The following is a 23,749-nucleotide window of genomic DNA, read 5'->3' on the forward strand; positions in this document are numbered from 1 at the left end:
ATCCCTGGGTCACAGGAACCCCGTGGAATGCTCAGGGCTGGAATTCTGCCTGGTGGGAAAGGAGCTGGAAAGAATTCCTGCCTGGAAAAGGTTTTCAATCCCTATTCCTGGCGGGATTTCAAATCCCTGCGGATTTGGAGGGGGGGACACGGATCCTGGAATTCTCAGATTCCAGAGGCTTTTCCACCCTAAATAATTCCATGATCCTCCTGCTTCCCCCAGACCTTTTCCCCCTCTGGCTCTTCCCAAAAATCCACCGAAATCACTTTTCCCCGTCCCTAATTCCCAAAATTCCCAGCCGGGATGGCTCCAGAGGCCGAGGTTTTTCCAGCAGGGATTTTTCCCATCCCTGCCAACCTCCGCCCCCGCTGTTCCCAGCGGTGAAATCTCATTCCCAGCGCAGATTCCCGGCCGGTTTTATCTTTAACCTTGGACTCCCAGCCTTTGGAAAACACGGCTCCAAAGGTTTATCATTACACAGGAAAAAAACAACTTTTTTCTTCCTTTTATTTTCTTTTTTTCCCTTTTTTTCCCTTTTTTTTTGTTTTTTTTTCTTTTTTTTTTTTGGTCTCTTTTTTCTTTTTTTCTTTTTTTTCCCTTATTTTTAATTTTCTTTCCTTTCTCCCCTTTTTCTTCTTTTTTTCCTTTTTCCCCCTTTTTCTTCTTTTTCCCCCCTTTTTCTTCTTTTTTTTCCTTTTCCCCTTTTCCCCCCCTTTTTCTTATTTTTTCCCTTTTTCCGCTTTTTCCCCTTTTCTTCTTTCCCCCCCTTTTTCTTCTTTTTTTCCTTTTTCCCCCTTTTCCCCCTTTTTCTTATTTTTTTCCTTTTTCCCCCTTTTCCCCCTTTTTCTTCTTTTTTTCCTTTTTCCCCTTTCCCCCCCTTTTTCTTATTTTTTTCCTTTTTCCCCTTTTCCCCCTTTTTCTTCTTTTTTTCCTTTTTCCCCCTTTTCCCCCTTTTTCTTATTTTTTTCCTTTTTCCCCTTTTCCCCCTTTTTCTTCTTTTTTTCCTTTTTCCCCCTTTTCCCACTTTTTCTCTTTTTCTCCCTTTTTTATTTCCCCCCCCCCCCCCCGTTGTTTGGCTTTCCTTGGATAATTTTTGGATTTCTCCCGCTTCCCATGGCGGGATATTTTTTTTTTTTTTTGACGGGGGGCGGATTTTTGGGGGCACCACGCGACTCCCGGGGTAGGAACGTGAGAGAAAAAACCGGGAATTTTGGAGCGGGTGGAAAACTGGGAAAGGGGAAAGCAGGGAACGGCTTAGGTGGGCGCCGCCCCCGGAAAATCCCGGGGATTCCTCGGGAGCGCCGAGGAGAGGAGGGCGAACTGGATATTGGAATTTCTGGGATCCCGGCATCCCAAAATTCCCGCCGGGACACAGCCGGGGGGAGGGGAAGGGGTCCCGGTGCGGCTGGGGGCGGCTCCGGGCCGGGAGAGGCCGGGCCAGCACCGGGAACCTCCCCCGGAGCTCATCCCATCCCGCTCCGCCCTCCGGGAGCACCGGGAATATCAGGAACACCGGGATGTCGCAGGAAGCCGAGCGGGGCCCCCTGCGCCGCCTGCAGCGGAGGAGGGCGCGGTGCAAACGGTGCCAGGGCCGATCCGCCAGGTGAGACCCCCGCCGGTACCGGGGGACTCCGCCCGCGGCACCCCCGGAACCGGCACCGGCACCGGGAAGGGCCGGGAGACATCGGGGTGCCACGTGGAGCGGAGCCGGGGCGCGGGGACGGAGCTGGGCCGGGGGTGGGGGAGCGGGACCGGGCACCGGGATCGGGGGGACCGGGCACCGGAGGGGCCCCGGGGTGGGGGAGCGGGACCGGGCACCGGGATCGGGGGACCGGGCATCGGAGGGGCCCCGGGGTGGGGGAGCGGGACCGGGCACCGGGATCGGGGGACCGGGCACCGGAGGGGCCCCGGGGTGGGGGAGCGGGACCGGGCACCGGGATTGGGGGACCGGGCATCGGAGGGGCCCCGGGGTGGGGGAGCGGGACCGGGCACCGGAATTGGGGGACCGGGCACCGAAGTGGCCCCGGGGTGGGGGACCGGGGGTGGGGGAGCGGGACCGGGCACCGTAGGGGCCCCGGGGTTGGGGGACAGAGCTGGCTGGGGGTTCGGAACCGGGACCCCGGCACCGGAGTGGGGGTACCGGGCACCGGAGTGGCCCCGGGGTGGGGGACCGGGGGTGGTGGAGCGGGACCGGGCACGGGGAATGCCCCGGGGTGGGAGACCGAGGATGGGGGAGCGGGACCGGGCACCGGGATCGGGGGACCGGGCACCGAAGTGGCCCCGGGATGAGGGAACAGAGCTGGCTGGGGGTTCGGAATCGGGACCCCGCACCGGAGTGGGGGTACCGGGCACCGGAGTGGCCCCGGGATGGGGGACCGGGGGTGGGGAGAGGGACCGGGCACGGGGATCGGGGGACCGGGCACCGGAGGGGCCCCGGGGTGGGGGGGAAAGAGCTGGGCTGGAGGTTCGGAACCGGGACCCCGGCACCGGAGTGGCCCCGGGATGGGGAACCGGGGTTGGGCCGGGGGCGAGGAACCGGGACCGGGCAACGGGATGGGGGTACCGAGCACCGAGTGGCCCGGGATAGGAGACCGGGGGTGGGGGAGCGGGACCGCGCACCGGGATTGGGGAACCGGGCACCGGAGTGGTGCCGGGGTGGGGGACCGGGGGTGGGGGAGCGGGACCGGACACCGTAGGGGGCCCGGGGTGTGGGGACAGAGCTGGCTGGGGGTTCGGACCGAGACCCCGGCACCGGAGTGGGGGTACCGTGCACCGGAGTGGCCCCGGGATGGGGGACGGGGGGTGGGGGAGAGGGACCAGGCACGGTGAATGGCCCCGGGGTGGGAGACCGAGGATGGGGGAGCGGGACCGGGCACCGGGATCGGGGGACCGGGCACCGAAGTGGCCCCGGGGTGGGGGGACAGAGCTGGCTGGGGGTTCGGAACCTAGACCCCACACCGGAGTGGGGGTACCGGGCAACAGAGTGGCCCCGGGATGGGGAACCGGGGCTGGGCCGGGGGTGGGGAACCGGGACCGGACACCGGGATCGGGTGTGTACCGGGCACCGAGTGGCCCCGGGGTGGGGGACCTGGGGTGGGGGAGCGGGACCGGGCACCGGGATTGGGGTACCGGGCACCGGAGTGGTGCCGGGGTGGGGGACCGGCGGTGGAGGAACGGGACCGGGCACCGGATCGTGGGACCGGGCACCGGAGGGGCCCCGGGGTGGGGGGACAGAACTGGACTGGGGGTTCCGAACCGGGACCGGGCAACGGGATGGGGGTACCGGGCACCGGAGTGGCCCCGGGGTGGGGGATCGGGTGTGGGGGAGCGGGACCGGGCACCGGGATTGGGGAACTGGGCACCGATGGGGGACCGGGAGTGGAGGAGCGGGACCGCGCACGGGGACTGGGGGACCGGGCACCGGAGTGGTGCCGGGTGGGGGACCGGCGGTGGAGGAGCGGTACCGGACACGGGGATCGGGGGACCGGGCACCGGAGGGGCCCCGGGGTGTGGGGACAGAGCTGGGCTGGGGGTTCGGAACCGAGACCCCGGCACCGGAGCGGCCCCGGGGTTGGGGGTCCCGGTAAAGGAGAGTGTCCCGGCACAGCAGCAGCCCCGGGATTGGAGGTCCGGACACCCGGGCTGCCCCGGGTTACGGGGACACCGGTCCGGGCCCGAATTTGGGGAACCGGGGCTGCCCTGGGGACCGGGCACCGGGGAGAACACCGGGGTGAGGGTCCAAACCCAGGTCCCGGTCAGAGAGTCCAGCTCCGGTCACCGGGGCTGTCCCGGGGGAGAAAAGGGGGGGATCAGGTCACCGGAGCAGCCCCGGAGGTGGGGACCGGGACCGGGACATGCGGGCCGGAACCGGGCACCGGAGCTGCCCTGGGAGAGGCGGGGGAGTCGGATCCGGGCACCGGGGGAGCCCCGAGCTGGGGAGACCGGGGCGGTCCCCGCAGAACCGGAGCAGCCCCGAGTTTGGGGAACCGGGACCGGGATCTGGGGACCCAGAACCGGGTACTGGGACTACCCCGAGTTTGGGGAGGAACCGGGACCTGGGGACCCAGAACCGGGCACCGGGAGTACCCCGAGTTCGGGGAATCGGGATCTGGGAATCCAGAACCGGGCACCGGAGCAGCCCCGAGTTTTGGGGGGAACCGGGACCTGGGGACCCAGAACCGGGCACCGGGGCTGCCCCGAGTTTGGGGGGGAACCGGGACCTGGGGACGCAGACCCGGAGCTGCCCCGAGTTTGGGGGGGGAACCGGGACCTGGGAATCCAGAACCGGGCACCGGAGCAGCCCCGAGTTTGGGGGGAACCGGGACCTGGGGACCCAGAACCGGGCACCGGGGCTGCCCCGAGTTCGGGGAATCGGGACCTGGGAATCCAGAACCGGGCACCGGAGCAGCCCCGAGTTTGGGGGGAACCGGGATCTGGGGACCCAGAACCGGGCATCGGAGCTGCCCCGAGTTTGGGGGGGAACCGGGATCTGGGAATCCAGAACCGGGCACCGGGGCTGCCCCGAGTTCGGGGGGAACCGGGACCTGGGGACCCAGAACCGGGCACCGGGGCTGCCCCGAGTTCGGGGACCGGGATCTGGGGACCCAGTACCGGGCACCGGGGCTGCCCCGAGTTTGGGGGGGAACCGGGACCTGGGAATACAGAACCGGGCACCGGAGCAGCCCCGAGTTTGGGGGGAATCGGGATCTGGGGACCCAGAACCGGGCACCGGGGCTGCCCCGAGTTCGGGGAACCGGGATCTGGGGACCCAGAACGGGCACCGGGGCTGCCCCGAGTTCGGGGAAACCGGGATCTGGGGACCCAGTACCGGGCACCGGGGCTGTCCCGGGCGAGGGTCTCGGTCCAGCCCCGGGGCTGGGGGAGTCCCGTCCGCTTTTGCCGCCGTCCCCGCGGGTCGGAACCCCCCCGACAGCGGCCCCGGGGCGGTGTCAGCGGGGCGGGACGGATCGCGGGCTGAGTCACCGGCAGGAAACCGAGCGGTTGCATCAGAAGCGGAGCCGTTGGTCCGGTCGGGGCAGTTTGGGGAAAAATAAATAATAAAAAAAAAAATCTCATTCCCAAAAAAATCCCTCCCCGCAGCATGGAACAAGGCAGCGAGGCCAGCTCCAGCGGCTCGGCGGCTCCCTGCGGCAGGCCGGGCTTCAAGGAGGAACTGCTGTGTCCCATCTGCTACGACCCTTTCCGGGAAGCCGTGACGCTGCCGTGCGGCCACAACTTCTGCAAGGGCTGCATCAGCAGGTCCTGGGAGAACCAGCGCCACGCGTGCCCGCTGTGCAAGGAGAGCTCCTCGCTGGAGGAGCTCCGCGTCAACCACACCCTCAAGAACCTGGTGGAGCTGATCCTGAAGGAGGAAGGGCAGCGGCAGAGCCGGGGCGCCGCGCTCTGCCCGCTGCACCACGAGGAGCCCAAGTTCTTCTGCCTGGAGGACAAGGAGCTGGCGTGCTTCGCGTGCCAGAGCTCCAGGCAGCACGAGGGGCACAAGATGAGGCCGGTGCAGGAAGCGGCGGCGGATATCAGGGTGAGGGGACGGAGGGATGGAGGGATGGATGGATGGATGGATGATGGATGGATGGATGGATGGATGATGGATAGATGGATGGATGATGGATGATGGATGGATAGATGATGGATGATGGATGATGGATGGATGGATGGATGGATGGATGATGGATGGATGGATGATGGATATATGGATGATGGATGGTGGATGATGGATGGATTGATGGATGGATGGATGATGGATATATGGATGATGGATGGATGGATGGATGGATGGATGGATTGATGGATGGATGGATGGATGATGGATGGATGGATGGATGGATAGATGGATGGATGGATGGATGATGGATGGATGATGGATGGATGATGGATGGATGATGGATGGATGGATGGATGATGGATGGTGGATGGATGGATGGATGATGGATGGATGATGGATGATGGATAGATGGATGATGGAGCATGGATGATGGATGATGTATGAATGATGGATGATAGATGATGGATGGATGGATGGATGGATGGATGGATTATGGATGGATGGATGGATGGATGGATGATGGATGGATGGATGATGGATGGATGATGGATGGATGGATGATGGAGGATGGATGGATGGGAGGGATGGATGGATTATGGATGGATGGATGGATGGATGATGGATGATGGATAGATAGATGATGGATGATGGATGAGGGATGGATGATGATGGATGATGGATGGATGGATGATGGATGGATGATGGATGATGGATGGATGATGGATGATGGATAGATGGATGATGGAGGATGGATGATGGATGATGGATGATGGATGGATGATGGATGATAGATGATGGATGGATGGATGGATGGATGATGGATAGATGGATGATGGATGGATGGATGGATGGATGGATGGATGGATGATGGATGGATGATGGATGGATGATAGATGGATGGATGATGGATGAATGATGGATGGATGGATGATGGATGAATGATGGATGGATGGATGATGGGTGATGGATGATGGATGGATCGATGATGGATGATGGATGATGGATGGATGATGGATGGATGGATGATGGATGGCATGGATGGATGGATGATGGATGATGGATGATGGATGGATGGATGGATGATGGATGGATGATGGATGGATGGATGATGGATGATGGATGGATGGATGATGGATGATGGATGATGGATGATGGATGGAGGGATGGATGGACGGATGGATGGATGATGGATGGATGGATGGATGGATGGATGATGGATGGATGGATGGATGGATGGATGGAGGGATGGATGGACGGATGGATGGATGATGGATGGATGGATGGATGGATGGATGATGGATGGATGTGTATGGATGATGGATGGATGATGGATGATGGATGATGGATGGATGGATGATGGATGGATGGATGTGTATGGATGATGGATGGATGATGGATGGATGGATGGATGATGGATGATGGATGGATGGATGGATGATGGATGGATGGATGGATGATGGATGGATGATGGATGGATGATGGATGGATGGATGATGGATGATGGATGATGGATGGATGGATGGATGGAGGGATGGATGGATGGATGGACGGATGGATGGATGATGGATGGATATATGGATGATGGATGGATGTTGGATGATGGATGGATGATGGATGATGGATGGATGGATGACAGATGGAGGGATGGCTCATGGATGGATGGATGGATCCATAGACCCATGGATGGATGAATGGGTGGCAGGGAGAGGCATCCCTAAAACCTGGAACTGTCCCCTCTTTTGCCAGGATTTGGGATGAGGCAGCCACGCTTCCCTGCAGGAATGTGGCGGCTGCTGGATGCTTTCCTGCCTTTTAATTATCCGGCACCATCCCGGATAATCATCCTGCTGGAAAGGGAGTGGGATGATTATTCCCGGTGGTTTGGTGATTCCCTTGGTCCCAGCTTGGATCCGGCCGCGCTGGTTATTCCAGGGTTTGGGAGCAGGGTTGGGATTTGGGAGTTGCCCAATTCCAGCAGAAAGGAGGGACGGGCTGTGGCTGCCTGAGGGGTAAGAGGAGGAGGAGGAGGAGGGAATGGGATGCAGCCAGGAGCCGGGATGCCGCCAGGAGCCTGGAATGCCGGCACCGTCCTAACTCATCCCGTTGGATTTCAAACGTGGCGGGAAATCTTGGCTGATGTTCCTTGGAATGGGAATGGGAATGGGGCTGCTCACAGCACCAGGACAGACAGATACTTTTTGGGATATCCCTAAAGAAAACAGGGAGGAGGATTCCCTATGGAGCAAAGCTCCTCTTCCTCCCGGCTGCCCGACAGGAGGGTTGGATGGAGCAAGGATCCGCCTCCAGGAGTGTTTATCCTGGAAAAATCCCGGAAAATCCCGGGAATGGGGGAGTCCTGAGGGTGTCTCCTCCCTGCAGGCCAAGCTGGCGAACATGGAGGCTTCCCTGCGGGATAAGGCCAAGGATTTCGGGACCGTGCGGCGATCCTACGAATCCATCTCCCGGCACAACGAGGTGCGTGTTCCGCCCGCAGCTGGGATCGGTCCCTATCCTGATCCCAATCCCAAACCTGATCCCAATCCTGATCCTGGTTGGGAATGCAGCTGGAGTGAAGCCCTGATCCCATCCCGGAAAGGAGAGCAGTGGGAATTTGGGAAGTGTGGATGGGAATTTGGGGAGGGCAGCGTGATCCCAATGATCCCAGTGAATCCCTGAGCTCTGGGAAGGGGGCTTCCAGGGAATTTGGGTTCTCCAGGGGTGAGATTGATCCCAATCCAAATCCTGCATGTGCACTGGGGTGGAGCGCTGATCCCATCCCTGGGAAAGGAGAGCGGTGGGGATTTGGGAAGTGGGGAAGGGAATTTGGGAAGGGCAGTGTGATCCCAGGGAATGCCTGAGCTCTGGGAAGGGGGAATCTAGGGAATTTGGGTGCTCCAGAGGTGGGATTGATCCTGACCCTGGTTGGGAATGCAGCTGGAGTGAAGCCCTGATCCCATCCTGGAAAGGAAAGCAGTGGGGATTTGGGAAGTGTGGATGGGAATCTGGGGAGGGCAGCGTGATCCCAATGATCCCAGTGAATCCCTCAGCCCTGGGAAGGGGGCTTCCAGGGAATTTGGGTTCTCCAGGGTGAGATTGATCCCGTTCCAAATCCTGCATGTGCACTGGGGTGGAGCGCTGATCCCATCCTGGGAATGGAGAGCGGTGTGGATTTGGGAAGTGGGGAATGGAATTTGGGAAGGGCAGTGTGATCCCAGGGAATGCCTGAGCTCTGGGAAGGGAGAATCTAGGGAATTTGGGTGGTCAGAGGTGGGATTGATCCCAATCCCAATTCAGCTCATGCAGCTGTGGGTGGAGCGCTGATCCCATCCCTGGGAAAGGAGAGCGGTGGGGATTTGGGAAGTGTGGATGGGAATTTGGGGAGGGCAGCGTGATCCCAGTGATCCCAGTGAATCCCTGAGCCTGGGAAGGGGGCATCCAGGAATTTGGGCTCTCCAGGGGTGAGATTGATCCCGATCCAAATCCTGCACGTGCGCTGGGGTGGAGCGCTGATCCATCCCTGGGAAAGGAGAGCGGTGTGGATTTGGGAAGTGGGGAAGGGAATTTGGAAGGGCAGTGTGATCCCAGGAATGCCTGAGCTCTGGAAGGGGGAATCTAGGGGAATTTGGGTGCTCCAGAGGTGGGATTGATCCTGACCCTGGTTGGAATGCAGCTGGAGTGAAGCCCTGATCCCATCCTGGAAAGGAAAGCGGTGGGGATTTGGGAAGTGTGATGGAAATTTGGGAAGGGCAGGGTGATCCAGTGAATCCCTGAGCTCTGGGAAGGGGGCATCCAGGGAATTTGGGTTCTCCAGGGGTGAGATTGATCCTGATCCAAATCCTGCACGTGCGCTGGGGTGGAGCGCTGATCCCATCCTGGGAAAGGAGAGCGGTGTGGATTTGGGAAGTGGGGAAGGGAATTTGGGAAGGGCAGTGTGATCCCAGGGAATGCCTGAGCTCTGGGAAGGGGGAATCTAGGGAATTTGGGTGGTCAGAGGTGGGATTGATCCCAGTCCCAATCCAGCTCATGCAGCCGTGGGTGGAGCGCTGATCCCATCCCTGGGAAAGGAGAGCGGTGGGGATTTGGGAAGTGGGGAAGGGAATTTGGGGAGGGCAGCGTGATCCCAATGATCCCAGTGAATCCCTGAGCCCTGGGAAGGGGGCTTCCAGGGAATTTGGGTTCTCCAGGGGTGAGACTGATCCCAATCCAAATCCTGCACGTGCGCTGGGGTGGAGCGCTGATCCCATCCTGGGAAAGGAGAGTGGTGTAGATTTGGGAACGGGGAAGGGAATTTGGGAAAAGCAGCGCAATCCCATTGAATCCCTGAGCGCCAGAGCTGCCTGGACGGGGACTCCGGGGAATTCGGGTGCTGCCGACATTCCCACCTGGAGCAAGGTGCCGACATTCCCAGGTGGAGTCGGAGCGGCTGGAGCGTCAGGTGAAGTGGGAATTCGAGAAGCTGCACAAGTTCCTGTGGGACGAGGAGCAGGCGGTGCTGGCGCAGCTCCGGGAGGAGACGGGGCGGAAGCAGGATCTGATCCAGGGGAAGATGGAGCAGCTGGCGGAGGCCAGCCAGGCCCTGCTCAACGAGGGCCGCGCAGCTCCAGGCGGATCTCAAGCAGGACGACTACACATTCCTGATGGTAATTCCCACCGGGATCCCGCTCCCGGCCCGGATCCCGCCTCCCCTGCGTGATCCATCGGCTGCCGGAATTCCGGTGGCAGCCGGGATCTGATTCCTGGTGTCTCCCTCTTTTCTTTTCCAGACCCACAAGACCGCAAGCGGAGGTAAGTCCTGGTCCCGTCGAATCCGTGGGAATTTGGGAATGGCTGAGCCCTTCCTGGTGGCTGGATGGGGTCTCCTGCGGTCCCTGCTCCGAGAAAATTCCAGTGTCCCCTCCGAGTCCAGGAGGTGCTGGATGTCCCCTGGGTGCTCCAGGAAAGATGGTGGGGGACACAGAGCGGAATTCAGGGGTTTGTGGGAAGCCTCAAATCCCAGATTTTGTGTGAATCGAGGGAGAGCAAGCTTGGGAGATGCCGGGGAGCGTCATTCCAATCCTTCTCCACGGTCAATCCCTGCCCTAGGATCGCCTGCACGGCCGAGGAGCCGGAAGCTGTTCCCTTGGGAATGCTCCTGGACGTGGCCAAGTACCTGGGATCGCTCCAGTACAACGTGTGGAAGAAGATGCTGGACACCATCACCGCCGGTGAGGAGCGGGAACGTCCGGAGTGGGGTTTTCAGGGGGTGGAAAGATGGGAAGCGTGGAGATGGATTCTCCCCTAAAAAGGGTGGTTGTGGGGTCTGGAAAGATGGGAAATGTGGAGCTGGGATTGGGGATTGGAGAAGTCAAGGGAGGGGCTTTCTGCCCAAAAGGGAAACTTGGGAATGTGGGTTTCCGAGGGGTGATGTGGGTTAGGGACAAATCCATGGATAGGGATGGATCCAGGGATGGATGGATGGATGGATGGATGGATGGATAGATGGATGGATGGATGATGGATGGATGATGGATGGATGATGGATGGATGATGGATGGATGGATGATGGATGGATGATGGATGGACATGGAGGGATGGATGATGGATGATGGATGGATGGATGGATGGACGGATGATGGATGGATGGATGGATGATGGATGGATGGAAGGAGCCATTGTGGGATGGATCCATGGATGGATGGATCTATGGATGGATCCATGGAAGCATCCATGGATGGATGATGGATTGATGGATGGATGGATCCATGATGGATGAAGAGATGGATCCATGGATGGATGAATCCATGGAAGGATCCAGGGATGGATGGAGGGATGGAACCATGGATGGATGGATCCATGGAAGGATCCATGGAGGGCTGGATGGATGAATCCGTGGAAGGATCCAAGGATGGATGGAGGGATGGATCCATGGATCAATGGATCCATGGAAGGATCCATGGAGGGCTGGAGGGATGGATCCATGGATGGAGGGACAGGTGGATGGATCCATGGAAGGATCCATGGATGATGGATGGATCCATGGATGAATGAATCCATGGAAGGTTCCGTGGAGGGCTGGAGTAATGAATTAATGGATGGATCCATGAATGGGTGGAAGGATGGATCCATGGATGGATGGATCCATGAAGGATCCATGGAGGGCTGGAGAGATAGATCCATGGATGGAGGGACAGATGGATGGATCCATGGAAGGATGGATAGATCCATGGATGGATGGATCCATGGAGGGCTGGAGGGGTGAATCCATGGATGGAGGGACAGATGGATGGATCCATGGATGGATGGATGGATCCATGGATGGATCCATGGATGGATCCATGGATGGATCCATGGATGGATCCATGGATGGATGGATCCATGGGTGGATCCATGGAGGGCTCCACGGAGGGGTGGATGGATCCCTACCGAGCTGCCAACTTCCCGTAAAACATTCCCCTTCCCGGCCAGTCCCGTTCAGCCTGGATCCCAACTCGGCTGCGGGCTGGCTCTCGTGTCTGAGGACCTCTCCAGCGTCTCCAGCTGCAGCTACAAAGCCCTCCGTGGAAAACCCGGAGCGCTTCACCTCCGCCCCCTGCATCCTGGGATCCCGCGGCTTCTCCGAGGGCTTCCACACCTGGGAGGTGGACCTGGGCGGGGGCCTGACCAACTGGAGGGTGGGCGTTGTCCCGGCCCACAAAGGCTCCCACTGGAGTTTCCACCACGATTCCCGCTCCGGCTTCTGGTACATCTACCACCTCCACGGGAAAGACGAGTGCCGGGCGTCCAACACCGTGCGCTCGGAGACGGGCGCTGGGAAACATCCGGCGGGTCCGGGTGGAGCTGGACTGCACCGAGGGGGAATTGTCCTTCTACGACGCCGACCTCCAGAGCCACATCTACACATTCCACGAGAAGTTCGGCGGGGTCGTCTTCCCCTATTTCTACGTGGGGAATTCCCAGGGGGCCACCGACGCCAAGACGCTCCGGATTTGCCCGCTCCGCGTCCGTGTCCTTGAGGATGTCCCGACCTAGGCGTCTCCTGCCTCCAGGTGCTCCTCCAGCTTTTCTGGTGGGGTTCTCCCAGGTGCTTTTCCGGCTTTTCCAGGAAAAAAAAAAAAAGAAAAGGAAGGGTAGGCAGGGATAAAAAGAGTCTTTCTTTGTAATGTCTCAGGTTTTTATCATTAATAAATATTAATAAATATTAGAACTATTATCGGTGTATCTCCCCTGTGGCGGTTCTGTTCCCAAATCCCAAATTTTCCTGCCCCTCCCTGTCATGGATGCAAGCTGGGAATGCTTTGGGAAGAAGGGATTTCCCTGACAAACAAGGAATTAAACCATTTTAGGGGCTTTTCCCGCAGTTTTCAGGGATCCAGGAATCCCTGCTGTGAATGGCGATCCTTATCCCGGCTCTCGGAATGGGAAAATCCCACGGGATTTGTCTGGACAAGGGGTGCCTCCACATGGAAAAACATCAGTGGGAACATCCCAGGGAATATCCCACCTCCTCCACCCTTTTCCCCGCAGCTTTATCCCTCCAAGGGTTTTTTCCCCGGAATTCCCAGGGAATTCTGGGAATTCTGGGAATCCGGTGAAGATGCGTCGTTGGTGTTGGGAAATGGAGGAATTTTGGAGCTTTTACTGGAGTAAAAATAGAGTTCTGGAGTCAACTCCAAAAATGGAGTTTTGGATTTAATCCCGCCGAAACGTTTTTTTCCCCGAATCCAGGTGAGTCCCTGGGATTTCAGGCGATTCCATGGGGAAAGGGAAGGGGCCTGAGTGGCCATTCCTGCCCTTTTCCTGGCTTTTTCCTGCCTGGATTCTGATGGGAGCGGGTGGTTTCCATGGTTTCCCACCATTTGCTCAGGAAGCCCCTCGGGAACAGGGGCCGGAGGAGGGAAAAAAAAAGGGAGACGCAGGAGCTGGGGGCGACGCCGGGATCCACCCACGGCGTATCCCTGGATACGGCAAAGGGGGAAAAAAGGGATTTGCAGCATCCCAAATCCCTGCATCCCATCTGCCCACCCTTCATCCCATCCCATCAAACCCATCCCATCCCATCCCATTATCCCATCCCATTATCCCATCCCATCCCATCCCCTCCCATTATCCCATCCCATCCCATCCCATCCCATCCCATTATCCCATCCCATCCCCTTCCATTATCCCATCCCATCCCCTCCCATTATCCCATCCCATCCCATCCCATCCCATCCCATGCCATCTCAATCCCAATCCTAACCCAGCTCCATCCCAATTCCACCCCCAATCCCATCCCAACCCCAATCCCATCTCATCCCAATCCCAATCCCAATCCCTATCCCAATCCCAATCCTATTCCCAATCCCATTCCCAACCCCAATCTCCATCCCCATCCCAATCCCAATCCCAATCCCCATCCCCATCCCAATCCGAATCCCAATCCCAATACCATCCCATTCCCAATCCCAATCCTCATCCCAATCCCATTCCCAATCCCAATCCTAATCCCAATCCCATCCCATTCCCGGTCCCAATCCCAATCCCATCCCAATCCCATTCCCAATCCTAATCCCAATCTCCATCCCAATCCCATCCCAATCCCATTCCCAATCCCAATCCTAACCCCAATCCCATCCCATCCCATTCAGTGTCCCAATCCCAATCCTCATCCCAATCCCATTCCCAATCCCAATCCTAATCCCAATCCCATCCCATTCCCGGTCCCCATCCCAATCCCAATCCCCATCCCCATCCCAATCCCAATCCGAATCCCAATCCCAATACCATCCCATTCCCAATCCCAATCCTCATCCCAATCCCATTCCCAATCCCAATCCCAACCCCAATACCATCCCATTCCCAATCCCAATCCCAACCCCAATCCCATCCCAATCCCAATCCCAATCCCAATCCCATCCCAATCATAATCCCAATCCCAACCCCAATCCCATCCCATTCCCAATCCTAATCCCAATCCCAACACATCCAATTCCAACCCCATTCCCAATCCCAATCCCAATCCCTATCCCAATCCCATTCCCAATCCCAATCCCAATCCCAATCCCTATCCCAATCCCAATCCCAATCCCAATCCTCAGCCCAATCCCAATCCCAATCCTCATCCCAATCCCAATCCCAATCCCTATCCCCATCCCATTCCCAATCCCATTCCCAATCCCATCCCAATCCCAATCCCATTCCCAATCCTAATCCCAATCCCAATCCCAATCCCAATCCCATCCCAATCCCATTCCCAACCCCAATCCTAACCCCAATCCCATCCCATTCCCGGTCCCAATCCCAATCCCATCCCAATCCCAATCCCAACCCCAATACCATCCCATTCCCAATCCTAATCCCAATCCCAACACATCCAATTCCAACCCCATTCCCAATCCCCATCCCCATCCCAATCCCAATCCCAATCCCAATCCCTATCCCAATCCCAATCCCAATCCTCATCCCAATCCCAATCCCATTCCCAATCCTAATCCCAATCCCATCCCAATCCTAATCCCAATCCCAACCCATCCCATCCCATTCCCAGTCCTAATCCCAATCCCAACACCTCCAATTCCAATCCCATTCCCAATCCCATTCCCAATCTCATTCCCAATCCCAATCCCAATCCCAATCCCATTCCCGGTCCCAATCCCCATCCCCATCCCAATCCCAATCCCAATCTCCATCCCCATCCCAATCCCAATCCCTATCCCAATCCCTATCCCAATCCCTATCCCAATCCCAATCCCAATCTCCATCCCCATCCCAATCCCAATCCCAATCCCAATCCCTATCCCAATCCCTATCCCATTCCCAATCCCAATCCCAATCCCAATCCCATCCCCAATCCCAATCCCATCCCCAATCCCAATCCCAATTCCATTCCCGGTCCCAATCCCCATCCCCATCCCAATCCCAATCCCAATCTCCATCCCCATCCCAATCCCAATCCCAATCCCAATCCCTATCCCAATCCCTATCCCATTCCCAATCCCAATCCCAATCCCATCCCCAATCCCAATCCCATCCCCAATCCCAATCCCAATCCCAATCCCATCCCCAATCCCAATCCTCATCCCAATCCCAATCCCAATCCCAATCCCAATCCCATCCCCAATCCCAATCCCATCCCCATCCCCAATCCCAATCCCAATCCCATCCCCAATCCCAATCCCAATCCCAATCCCATCCCCAATCCCAATCCTCATCCCAATCCCAATCCCAATCCCAATCCCATCCCCAATCCCAATCCCATCCCCATCCCCAATCCCAATCCCAATCCCAATCCCAATCCCAATCCTCATCCCAATCCCCATCCCAATCCCAATCCCAATCCTCATCCCAATCCCCATCCCCATCCCAATCCCAACCCCAATCCCAATCCCAATCCCAATCCTCATCCCAATCCCAATCCCAATCCCAATCCCAATTCCAATCCCAATCCCCATCCCCATCCCAATCCCAATCCCAATCCCAATCCCAATCCCAATCCCATCCCCAATCCCAATCCCAATCCCAATCCTCATCCCAATCCCAATCCCTATCCCAATCCCAATCGCAATCCCAATCCCAATCCCCATCCCCATCCCAATCCCAATCCCAAATCCCAATCCCATCCCCAATCCCAATCCCAATCCCAATCCCAATCCCATTCCCATTCCTGCTCCGTCCCGATCCCCCCTCCCTGTCCCGTATCCCAACATTTCCCATCACCCCAAAATCCCGGCACTTCCCAGAATTCCGAGCATCCCAACACCAATTCAGGCCCGGATGGGATGCGTTCGGGAATGTGAGGCCTGGAATTTTCCCCTTTTTTTCTGGGAATTTTGGAGGAAAAACATGGGGGAAACACTGGTGGTGGGGGTCGAGGGGTCCCCTACACTTTTCCCATCCCAAAACCTGGAATTCCACATGGGAAAAGGCGGATTCTTGCTTGGAAGGGTCTCATTTATTTTTATTTTTATTTTTATTTTTATTTTTATTTTTATCTTATTTTTATTTTTGATTTTTACTTTTTATTTTTATTTTAATCTGATTTTTATTTTTTATTTTTATTTTTATTTTTATTTTTTATTTTTATTTTATTTTTATTTTTATTTTTATTTTTTATTTTTATTTTATTTTTATTTTTATTTTTATTTTTATTTTTATTTTTTTATTTTTATTTTTATTTTTTTATTTTTATTTTTATTTTTTATTTTTATTTTTATTTTATTTTTATTTTTATTTTATTTTTATTTTCTCTTTTTAAAATTTGTTTTTATTTTTTGGGTTTTTGATTCATTTTGTGTTTAGGTTTTAAGCTCTAATTTTTACATTATTTTCCTTTCTTGGTGGGTTCCTTAAAAATTTAAAATTTGTGTTTATTTTTCTTCTCTAGGCTTTTATTTTAACTTTAATATTAAAATCGTTGCATTTCTAAAATGTTAAAATTAATTTTTGTTTTTATTGTCTTATTTTGACTTTAATTTTGAAACTATTTTTCCCTTTTTTATTTTTGCTTTTCAGACTTTCATCTTACTTTTAATTTTTTTGTTCATTCCTATTTTTACATTTACTCTCATCATTTTTTTTTGAAAAATTAATTAAAATTAATTAATTAATTAATTAAAATTAATTAATTTTAAATTTTTAATTAATCTGTGTTTAAATAAATCCCTGGCTTCCCTTTTTATATTTCTTCTCTGCATTATTTTGCATTTCATAGAAATATTTTATACCCATTCAATCATAGCTCCTTATTTAACACATTTCATTTCTTCATTTATTTTTAATTTATCCCGTATTTTTGGGGGGTGCCGTATTTATTTCTATATTTCTTTTATGCCCTGTTTTTTGGGGGAGTTTATCCTTATATTATTTTATGCTCATTCCACATCGTTTGAATTTATTTTATGTTTATTTTTGCATTGATTTTTATCTTATCCCAGATGCATTTTTTGCATTTATTTTTAATTTGTTTCGATGTTTTGACGCCTATTTTAAAATTTTACCTCGCGTTTACTTTCATTCATTTCCCCCATATTTTTCCCACATCCTCCCATCCCGTTTTCCCCTTTTTATCCCGGTTTCCAGCAAAAATCCCATCCCTCATTTCCCATTTTTTCCCCACAATTCCCGCCCCATTCCCGGGATCCCCCCTGGACCCCACCCAGGCTTTGGGGCGGGGCTTCCATACACGACGCCTCCCCATTTGCTGCCTCTAATAGATGATGTCATTTCTGACCAATCAGCGCCCGACACCGCTCCTTTGCCCCGCCCCTCCCCTCCCTCCTGGTACCCGGAGCATCCCAAGGATTTGGGGGATTTAGGAGATTTTTGGGGGATTTTTGGGGGATGCGGGAGCCTCGCGGGGAGGTTCTCCGGGAATTCTGGGAGCCGCCGGCATTCCCAGGGACAGGATTCGTGGAAAGGGAAAGGTTTGGGTGGGAAGGAGCTCAAATCCCACCCCATTCCAACCCCGACACCTCCCGCCATCCCAGGGTGATCCAGCCTTTCCTGGGACACTCCCCGGGATCCTCTGGGAATTCCAGCCCAGCCGGGAATTCCTTCCCAAGATCCCAAAATCCCAAGCTCCCCTTTCCCACTGGAAGCCATTCCCTGGCTCCTGGGCCTCCAGCCCTTCCCCAAATTCCAGCTCTCCTGGAGCCCCTTGGGGATCGGGAAGCGGCTCCAAGGATTCCCTGGATCCTTCCCTGATCCAGCTGCACATTCCCAGCTCTCCCAGCCTGGGATTGGATCCATCCCCATCCCGATTCCTCCTGGTGAAGGAATTTTGGGATCTGGGGGCTTTACTGGGAATTTGGGAAGACTCCAGGAAGGGTGTCCCTTCCCTTTTCCATCCCCGAATTCCATACAAATCCCTTGGGATGGATCCTGAGTGTCCTTGATCTCAGAATTCCCAGCGCCTCCCACTATCCAAGGTTGCTCCAAGCCCCATCCAAACTTTCCTTGGACACTGCCAGGGATCCAGGGATTCTCTGGGAATGCCAGCCCATCCCTAAAAAAGCCACTCCTGAAATGGGGGGCACGGAGCCACCTCCAGGTGTGACCTTCCCAGAGCCATTCCCAGCTCTGGGATTTGATCCCAAAAATCCATCCCTGAAAAAGCCGCTCCTGAAATCAGGGAGCCACCTCCAGGTGTGACCTTCCCAGAGCCATTCCCGGCTCCAGGATTTGATCCCAAAAATCCATCCCTGAAAAAGCCACTCCTGAAATCAGGGAGCCACCTCCAGGTGTGACCTTCCATGAGCCATTCCCGGCTCCAGGATTTGATCCCAAAAATCCATCCCTGAAAAAGCCGCTTCTGAAATCAGGGAGCCACCTCCAGGTGTGACCTTCCCAGAGCCATTCCCGGCTCCAGGATTTGATCCCAAAAATCCATCCCTGAAAAAGCCGCTTCTGAAATCAGGGAGCCACCTCCAGGTGTGACCTTCCCAGAGCCATTCCCGGCTCCAGGATTTGATCCCAAAAATCCATCCCTGAAAAAGCCACTCCTGAAATCAGGGAGCCACCTCCAGGTGTGACCTTCCCAGAGCCATTCCCGGCTCCAGGATTTGATCCCAAAAATCCATCCCTGAAAAAGCCACTCCTGAAATCAGGGAGCCACCTCCAGGTGTGACCTTCCCAGAGCCATTCCCGGCTCCAGGATTTGATCCCAAAAATCCATCCCTGAAAAAGCCACTCCTGAAATCAGGGAGCCACCTCCAGGTGTGACCTTCCCAGAGCCATTCCCGGCTCCAGGATTTGATCCCAAAAATCCATCCCTGAAAAAGCCACTCCTGAAATCAGGGAGCCACCTCCAGGTGTGACCTTCCCAGAGCCATTCCCGGCTCCAGGATTTGATCCCAAAAATCCATCCCTGAAAAAGCCACTCCTGAAATCAGGGAGCCACCTCCAGGTGTGACCTTCCCAGAGCCATTCCCGGCTCCAGGATTTGATCCCAAAAATCCATCCCTGAAAAAGCCACTCCTGAAATCAGGGAGCCACCTCCAGGTGTGACCTTCCCAGAGCCATTCCCGGCTCCAGGATTTGATCCCAAAAATCCATCCCTGAAAAAGCCACTCCTGAAATCAGGGAGCCACCTCCAGGTGAGACCCTCCCAGAGCCATTCCCGGCTCCAGGATTTGATCCCAAAAATCCATCCCTGAAAAAGCCACTGCTGAAATCAGGGAGCCACCTCCAGGTGTGACCCTCCCAGAGCCATTCCCGTCTCCAGGATTTGATCCCAAAAATCCATCCCTGAAAAAGCCGCTCCTGAAATCAGGGAGCCACCGCCAGGTGTGACCTCCCCAGAGCCATTCCCGGCTCCAGGATTTGATCCCAAAAATCCATCCCTGAAAAAGCCACTCCTGAAATCAGGGAGCCACCTCCAGGTGTGACCCTCCCAGAGCCATTCCCGGCTCCAGGATTTGATCCCAAAAATCCATCCCTGAAAAAGCCACTCCTGAAATCAGGGAGCCACCTCCAGGTGTGACCCTCCCAGTGCTCCCAGTGTCATTCCCAGCTCCAGCTGATCCATGGCCACCAAGGCCTCCGGGGAGGGGGTGGTTCCCGGAGCTGGGATCCCGGGAAGGGCCTGGATCCCGGGAATCTCAAAGGCGCCTCCGGTGCTGGGCACGGCCGAGATGTCCCCGGCGCCACTGAAGGGCTCTTTGTCCCCAGCTTGGCCACTGGGATTTGACCCTTTCCCGGCCTTTGTCCCTCTGGAATGTGCTCCAGTGCAATTCCCGTGGGAATCCCAAATCCTGCCCGCGTGGAACCTGGGTGGGAAAAGAATCCCGGGAGGATCCTCCGGGAATTTCAGCAGGATGAGCTCCAGGTGTCCCTGCCGTGGAATCAGTGGATCATGGAGCGGTTTGGGTGGGAATGGTCCTTAAATCCCACCCTGTTCCACCCCAAGGGCGCCTTCCCCTATCCCAGATTTCTCCAATCCCCATCCAACCTGGAATCGAACATTCCAGAGCCGGAACACCCAATTCACCCCCAGTTCCAGCGGGGCCATCCCGTCCTTCCCGATGCCCTGCCCCCCAAACCCACCCTAAATCCCTTTTCCAGAGCGAGCCGCGTTCCCAAAACCCTCCCGGTGCTCCGTGCGTAACGGAGAAATCCGGAACCTAAAAATACCGGGATGATTCCCAGAGGTGCCGGGCACGTGGCCGGCGGAAAATAGGCTGGGAAGAGACGGATTTGGGGAAGGAGAGCCAGATCTGGGAAGGACTCGGCGCTCCGGAGGTGCCCTTGTTCCGCCCGCATTCCCTGGAGCCTCTGCTCGCCCCAAAATAGTTTTGGGATCTGGGGCTCGGCCTCTCCATGTTCCCATGGCCCGGATTGGGGACGGAGGAGAACGAGTCCGGGCGGGAATTTGGGGCTGGGAATGGGTCAGGATGGGACTGGGGCACGTCCTGGGGATGGGAGGATGGAGGGGACACCCCAATGTCCCCCAGGAGGGACAGGACACCCCATTGTCCCCAAATCCCGGAGATGTCCCTCCATTGTCCCCAAATCCTGGAGATGTCACCCCATTATCTCAGAGATGACACCCCAGTGTCCCTCAGGATGGAGATGTCACCCCATTGTCCCCAAATCCCAGAGATGTCACCCCATTATCTTGGAGATGACACCCCAGTGTCCCTCAGGATGGAGGGGACACCCCGTTGTCCCCAAATCCTGGAGATGTCACCCCATTGTCCCCAAATCCCAGAGATGTCACCCCATTATCTTGGAGATGACACCCCAGTGTCCCTCTGGATGGAGGGGACACCCCATTGTCCCCAAATCCCGGAGATGTCCCTCCATTGTCCCCAAATCCCGGAGATGTCACCCCATTATCTCAGAGATGACACCCCAGTGTCCCTCAGGATGGAGATGTCACCCCATTGTCCCCAAATCCTGGAGATGTCACCCCATTGTCCCCAAATCCTGGAGATGTCACCCCACTGTCCCCAAATCCCAGAGATGTCACCCCATTATCTCAGAGATGACACCCCAGTGTCCCTCAGGATGGAGATGTCACCCCACTGTCCCCAAATCCCAGAGATGTCACCCCATTATCTCAGAGATGACACCCCAGTGTCCCTCAGGATGGAGATGTCACCCCATTGTCCCCAAATCCTGGAGATGTCACTCCATTGTCCCCAAATCCTGGAGATGTCACCCCATTATCTCAGAGATGACACCCCAGTGTCCCTCAGGATGGAGGGGACACCCCACTGTCCCCAAATCCTGGAGATGTCACCCCATTGTCCCCAAATCCTGGAGATGTCACCCCATTATCTTGGAGATGACACCATATTGTCCCTCAGGATGGAGATGTCACCCCATTGTCCCCAAATCCTGGAGATGTCACCCCATTATCTTGGAGATGACACCCCAGTGTCCCTCAGGATGGAGATGTCACCCCGTTGTCCCCAAATCCCAGAGATGTCAACCCATTGTCCCCAAATCCTGGAGATGTCCCCCCATTGTCCCCAAATCCTGAAGATGTCACTCCATTGTCCCCAAATCCTGGAGATGTCCCCCCATTGTCCCCCACCCTGGAAATGTCCCCCCATTGTCCCCCCCATATCGATGTCACCTGATTGTCTCCCCATATCCATGTCACCTGATTGTCCCACCCTGGAAATGTCCCCCCATTGTCCCCCCATATCGATGTCACCCCATTGTCCCCCCCATATCGATGTCACCTGATTGTCCCCCCATATCCATCTCACCCCATTGTCCCCCACCCTGGAAATGTCCCCCCATTGTCCCCCCATATCGTTGTCCCCCCATTGTCCCCCCCATATCGATGTCAGCCCATTGTCCCCCACTCTGGAAATGTCACCTGATTGTCCCCCCATACTGATGTCACCCCGTTGTCCCCCCATATCGATGTCACCCCATTGTCCCCCACTCTGGAAATGTCACCCCATTGTCCCCCCATATCGATGTCACCCCATTGTCCCCCACTCTGGAAATGTCACGCCATTGTCCCCCCATATCGATGTCACCCCATTGTCCCCCCATATCTTTGTCCCCCCATTGTCCCCCCATATCGATGTCACCCCATTGTCCCCCCATATCGATGTCCCCCCATTGTCCCCCCAAATCTTTGTCCCCCCATTGTCCCCCCATATCGATGTCACCCCATTGTCCCCCACCCTGGAAATGTCCCCCCATTGTCCCCCCATATCGATGTCACCCCATTGTCCCCCACCCTGGAAATGTCACCCATTGTCCCCCCATATCGATGTCACCCCATTGTCCCCCCCATATCGATGTCCCCCCATTGTCCCCCCATATCGATGTCACCTGTCCCCCCATATTGATGTCACCCCATTGTCCCCCACCCTGGAAATGTCACCCCATTGTCCCCCCATATCGATGTCCCCCCATTGTCCCCCCCATATCGATGTCCCCCCATTGTCCCCCCATATCGATGTCACCTGTCCCCCCATATTGATGTCACCCCATTGTCCCCCACCCTGGAAATGTCACCCCGTTGTCCCCCCATATCGTTGTCCCCCCATTGTCCCCCCCATATCGATGTCACCCCCATTGTCCCCCCATATCGTTGTCCCCCCATTGTCCCCCACTCTGGAAATGTCACCCATTGTCCCCCCATATCCATGTCACCCCATTGTCCCCCACTCTGGAAATGTCACCTGATTGTCCCCCAATATCGATGTCACCCCATTGTCCCCCCATATCGATGTCACCTGATTGTCCCCCCATACTGATGTCACCCCATTGTCCCCCCATATCGATGTCACCTGATTGTCCCCCCATACCGATGTCACCCCATTGTCCCCTCATATCGATGTCACCCCATTGTCCCCCCATATCCATGTCACCCCATTGTCCCCCCATATCCATGTCACCCCATTGTCCCCCCATATCGATGTCACCTGATTGTCCCCCCATACTGATGTCACCCCGTTGTCCCCCCATATCGATGTCACCCCATTGTCCCCCACTCTGGAAATGTCACCCCATTGTCCCCCCATACTGATGTCACCCCGTTGTCCCCCCATATCGATGTCACCCCATTGTCCCCCACTCTGGAAATGTCACCCCATTGTCCCCTCATATCGATGTCACCCCGTTGTCCCCCCATATCGATGTCACCTGATTGTCCCCCCATATCGATGTCACCCCGTTGTCCCCCCATGTCGATGTCACCCCACTGTCCCCCCACCTTGGAGCTGTCACCCCGCTGCTCCCCAAATTCGGGGATGTGACCCG

At 55.9% G+C, this 23,749-nt stretch overlaps 1 protein-coding gene across 1 annotated transcript; it reads left to right on the plus strand.

Annotated features, from left to right (window-relative positions):
* Window positions 1–1,438: 1,438 nt before the first annotated feature.
* On the plus strand, window positions 1,439–12,583 carry TRIM35 (tripartite motif containing 35). The gene is given in 9 exon segments (XM_068183131.1): window positions 1,439–1,603; window positions 5,101–5,539; window positions 7,943–8,038; window positions 9,972–10,151; window positions 10,153–10,206; window positions 10,329–10,348; window positions 10,646–10,767; window positions 12,008–12,345; window positions 12,347–12,583. Coding segments are annotated over 9 exon segments (1,560 nt in total). The 5' UTR covers window positions 1,439–1,517; the 3' UTR covers window positions 12,572–12,583.
* Window positions 12,584–23,749: the final 11,166 nt, after the last annotated feature.

This window comes from Anomalospiza imberbis, chromosome 3 (genome assembly GCF_031753505.1).
Source record: "Anomalospiza imberbis isolate Cuckoo-Finch-1a 21T00152 chromosome 3, ASM3175350v1, whole genome shotgun sequence".
NCBI lineage: Eukaryota > Metazoa > Chordata > Aves > Passeriformes > Viduidae > Anomalospiza > Anomalospiza imberbis.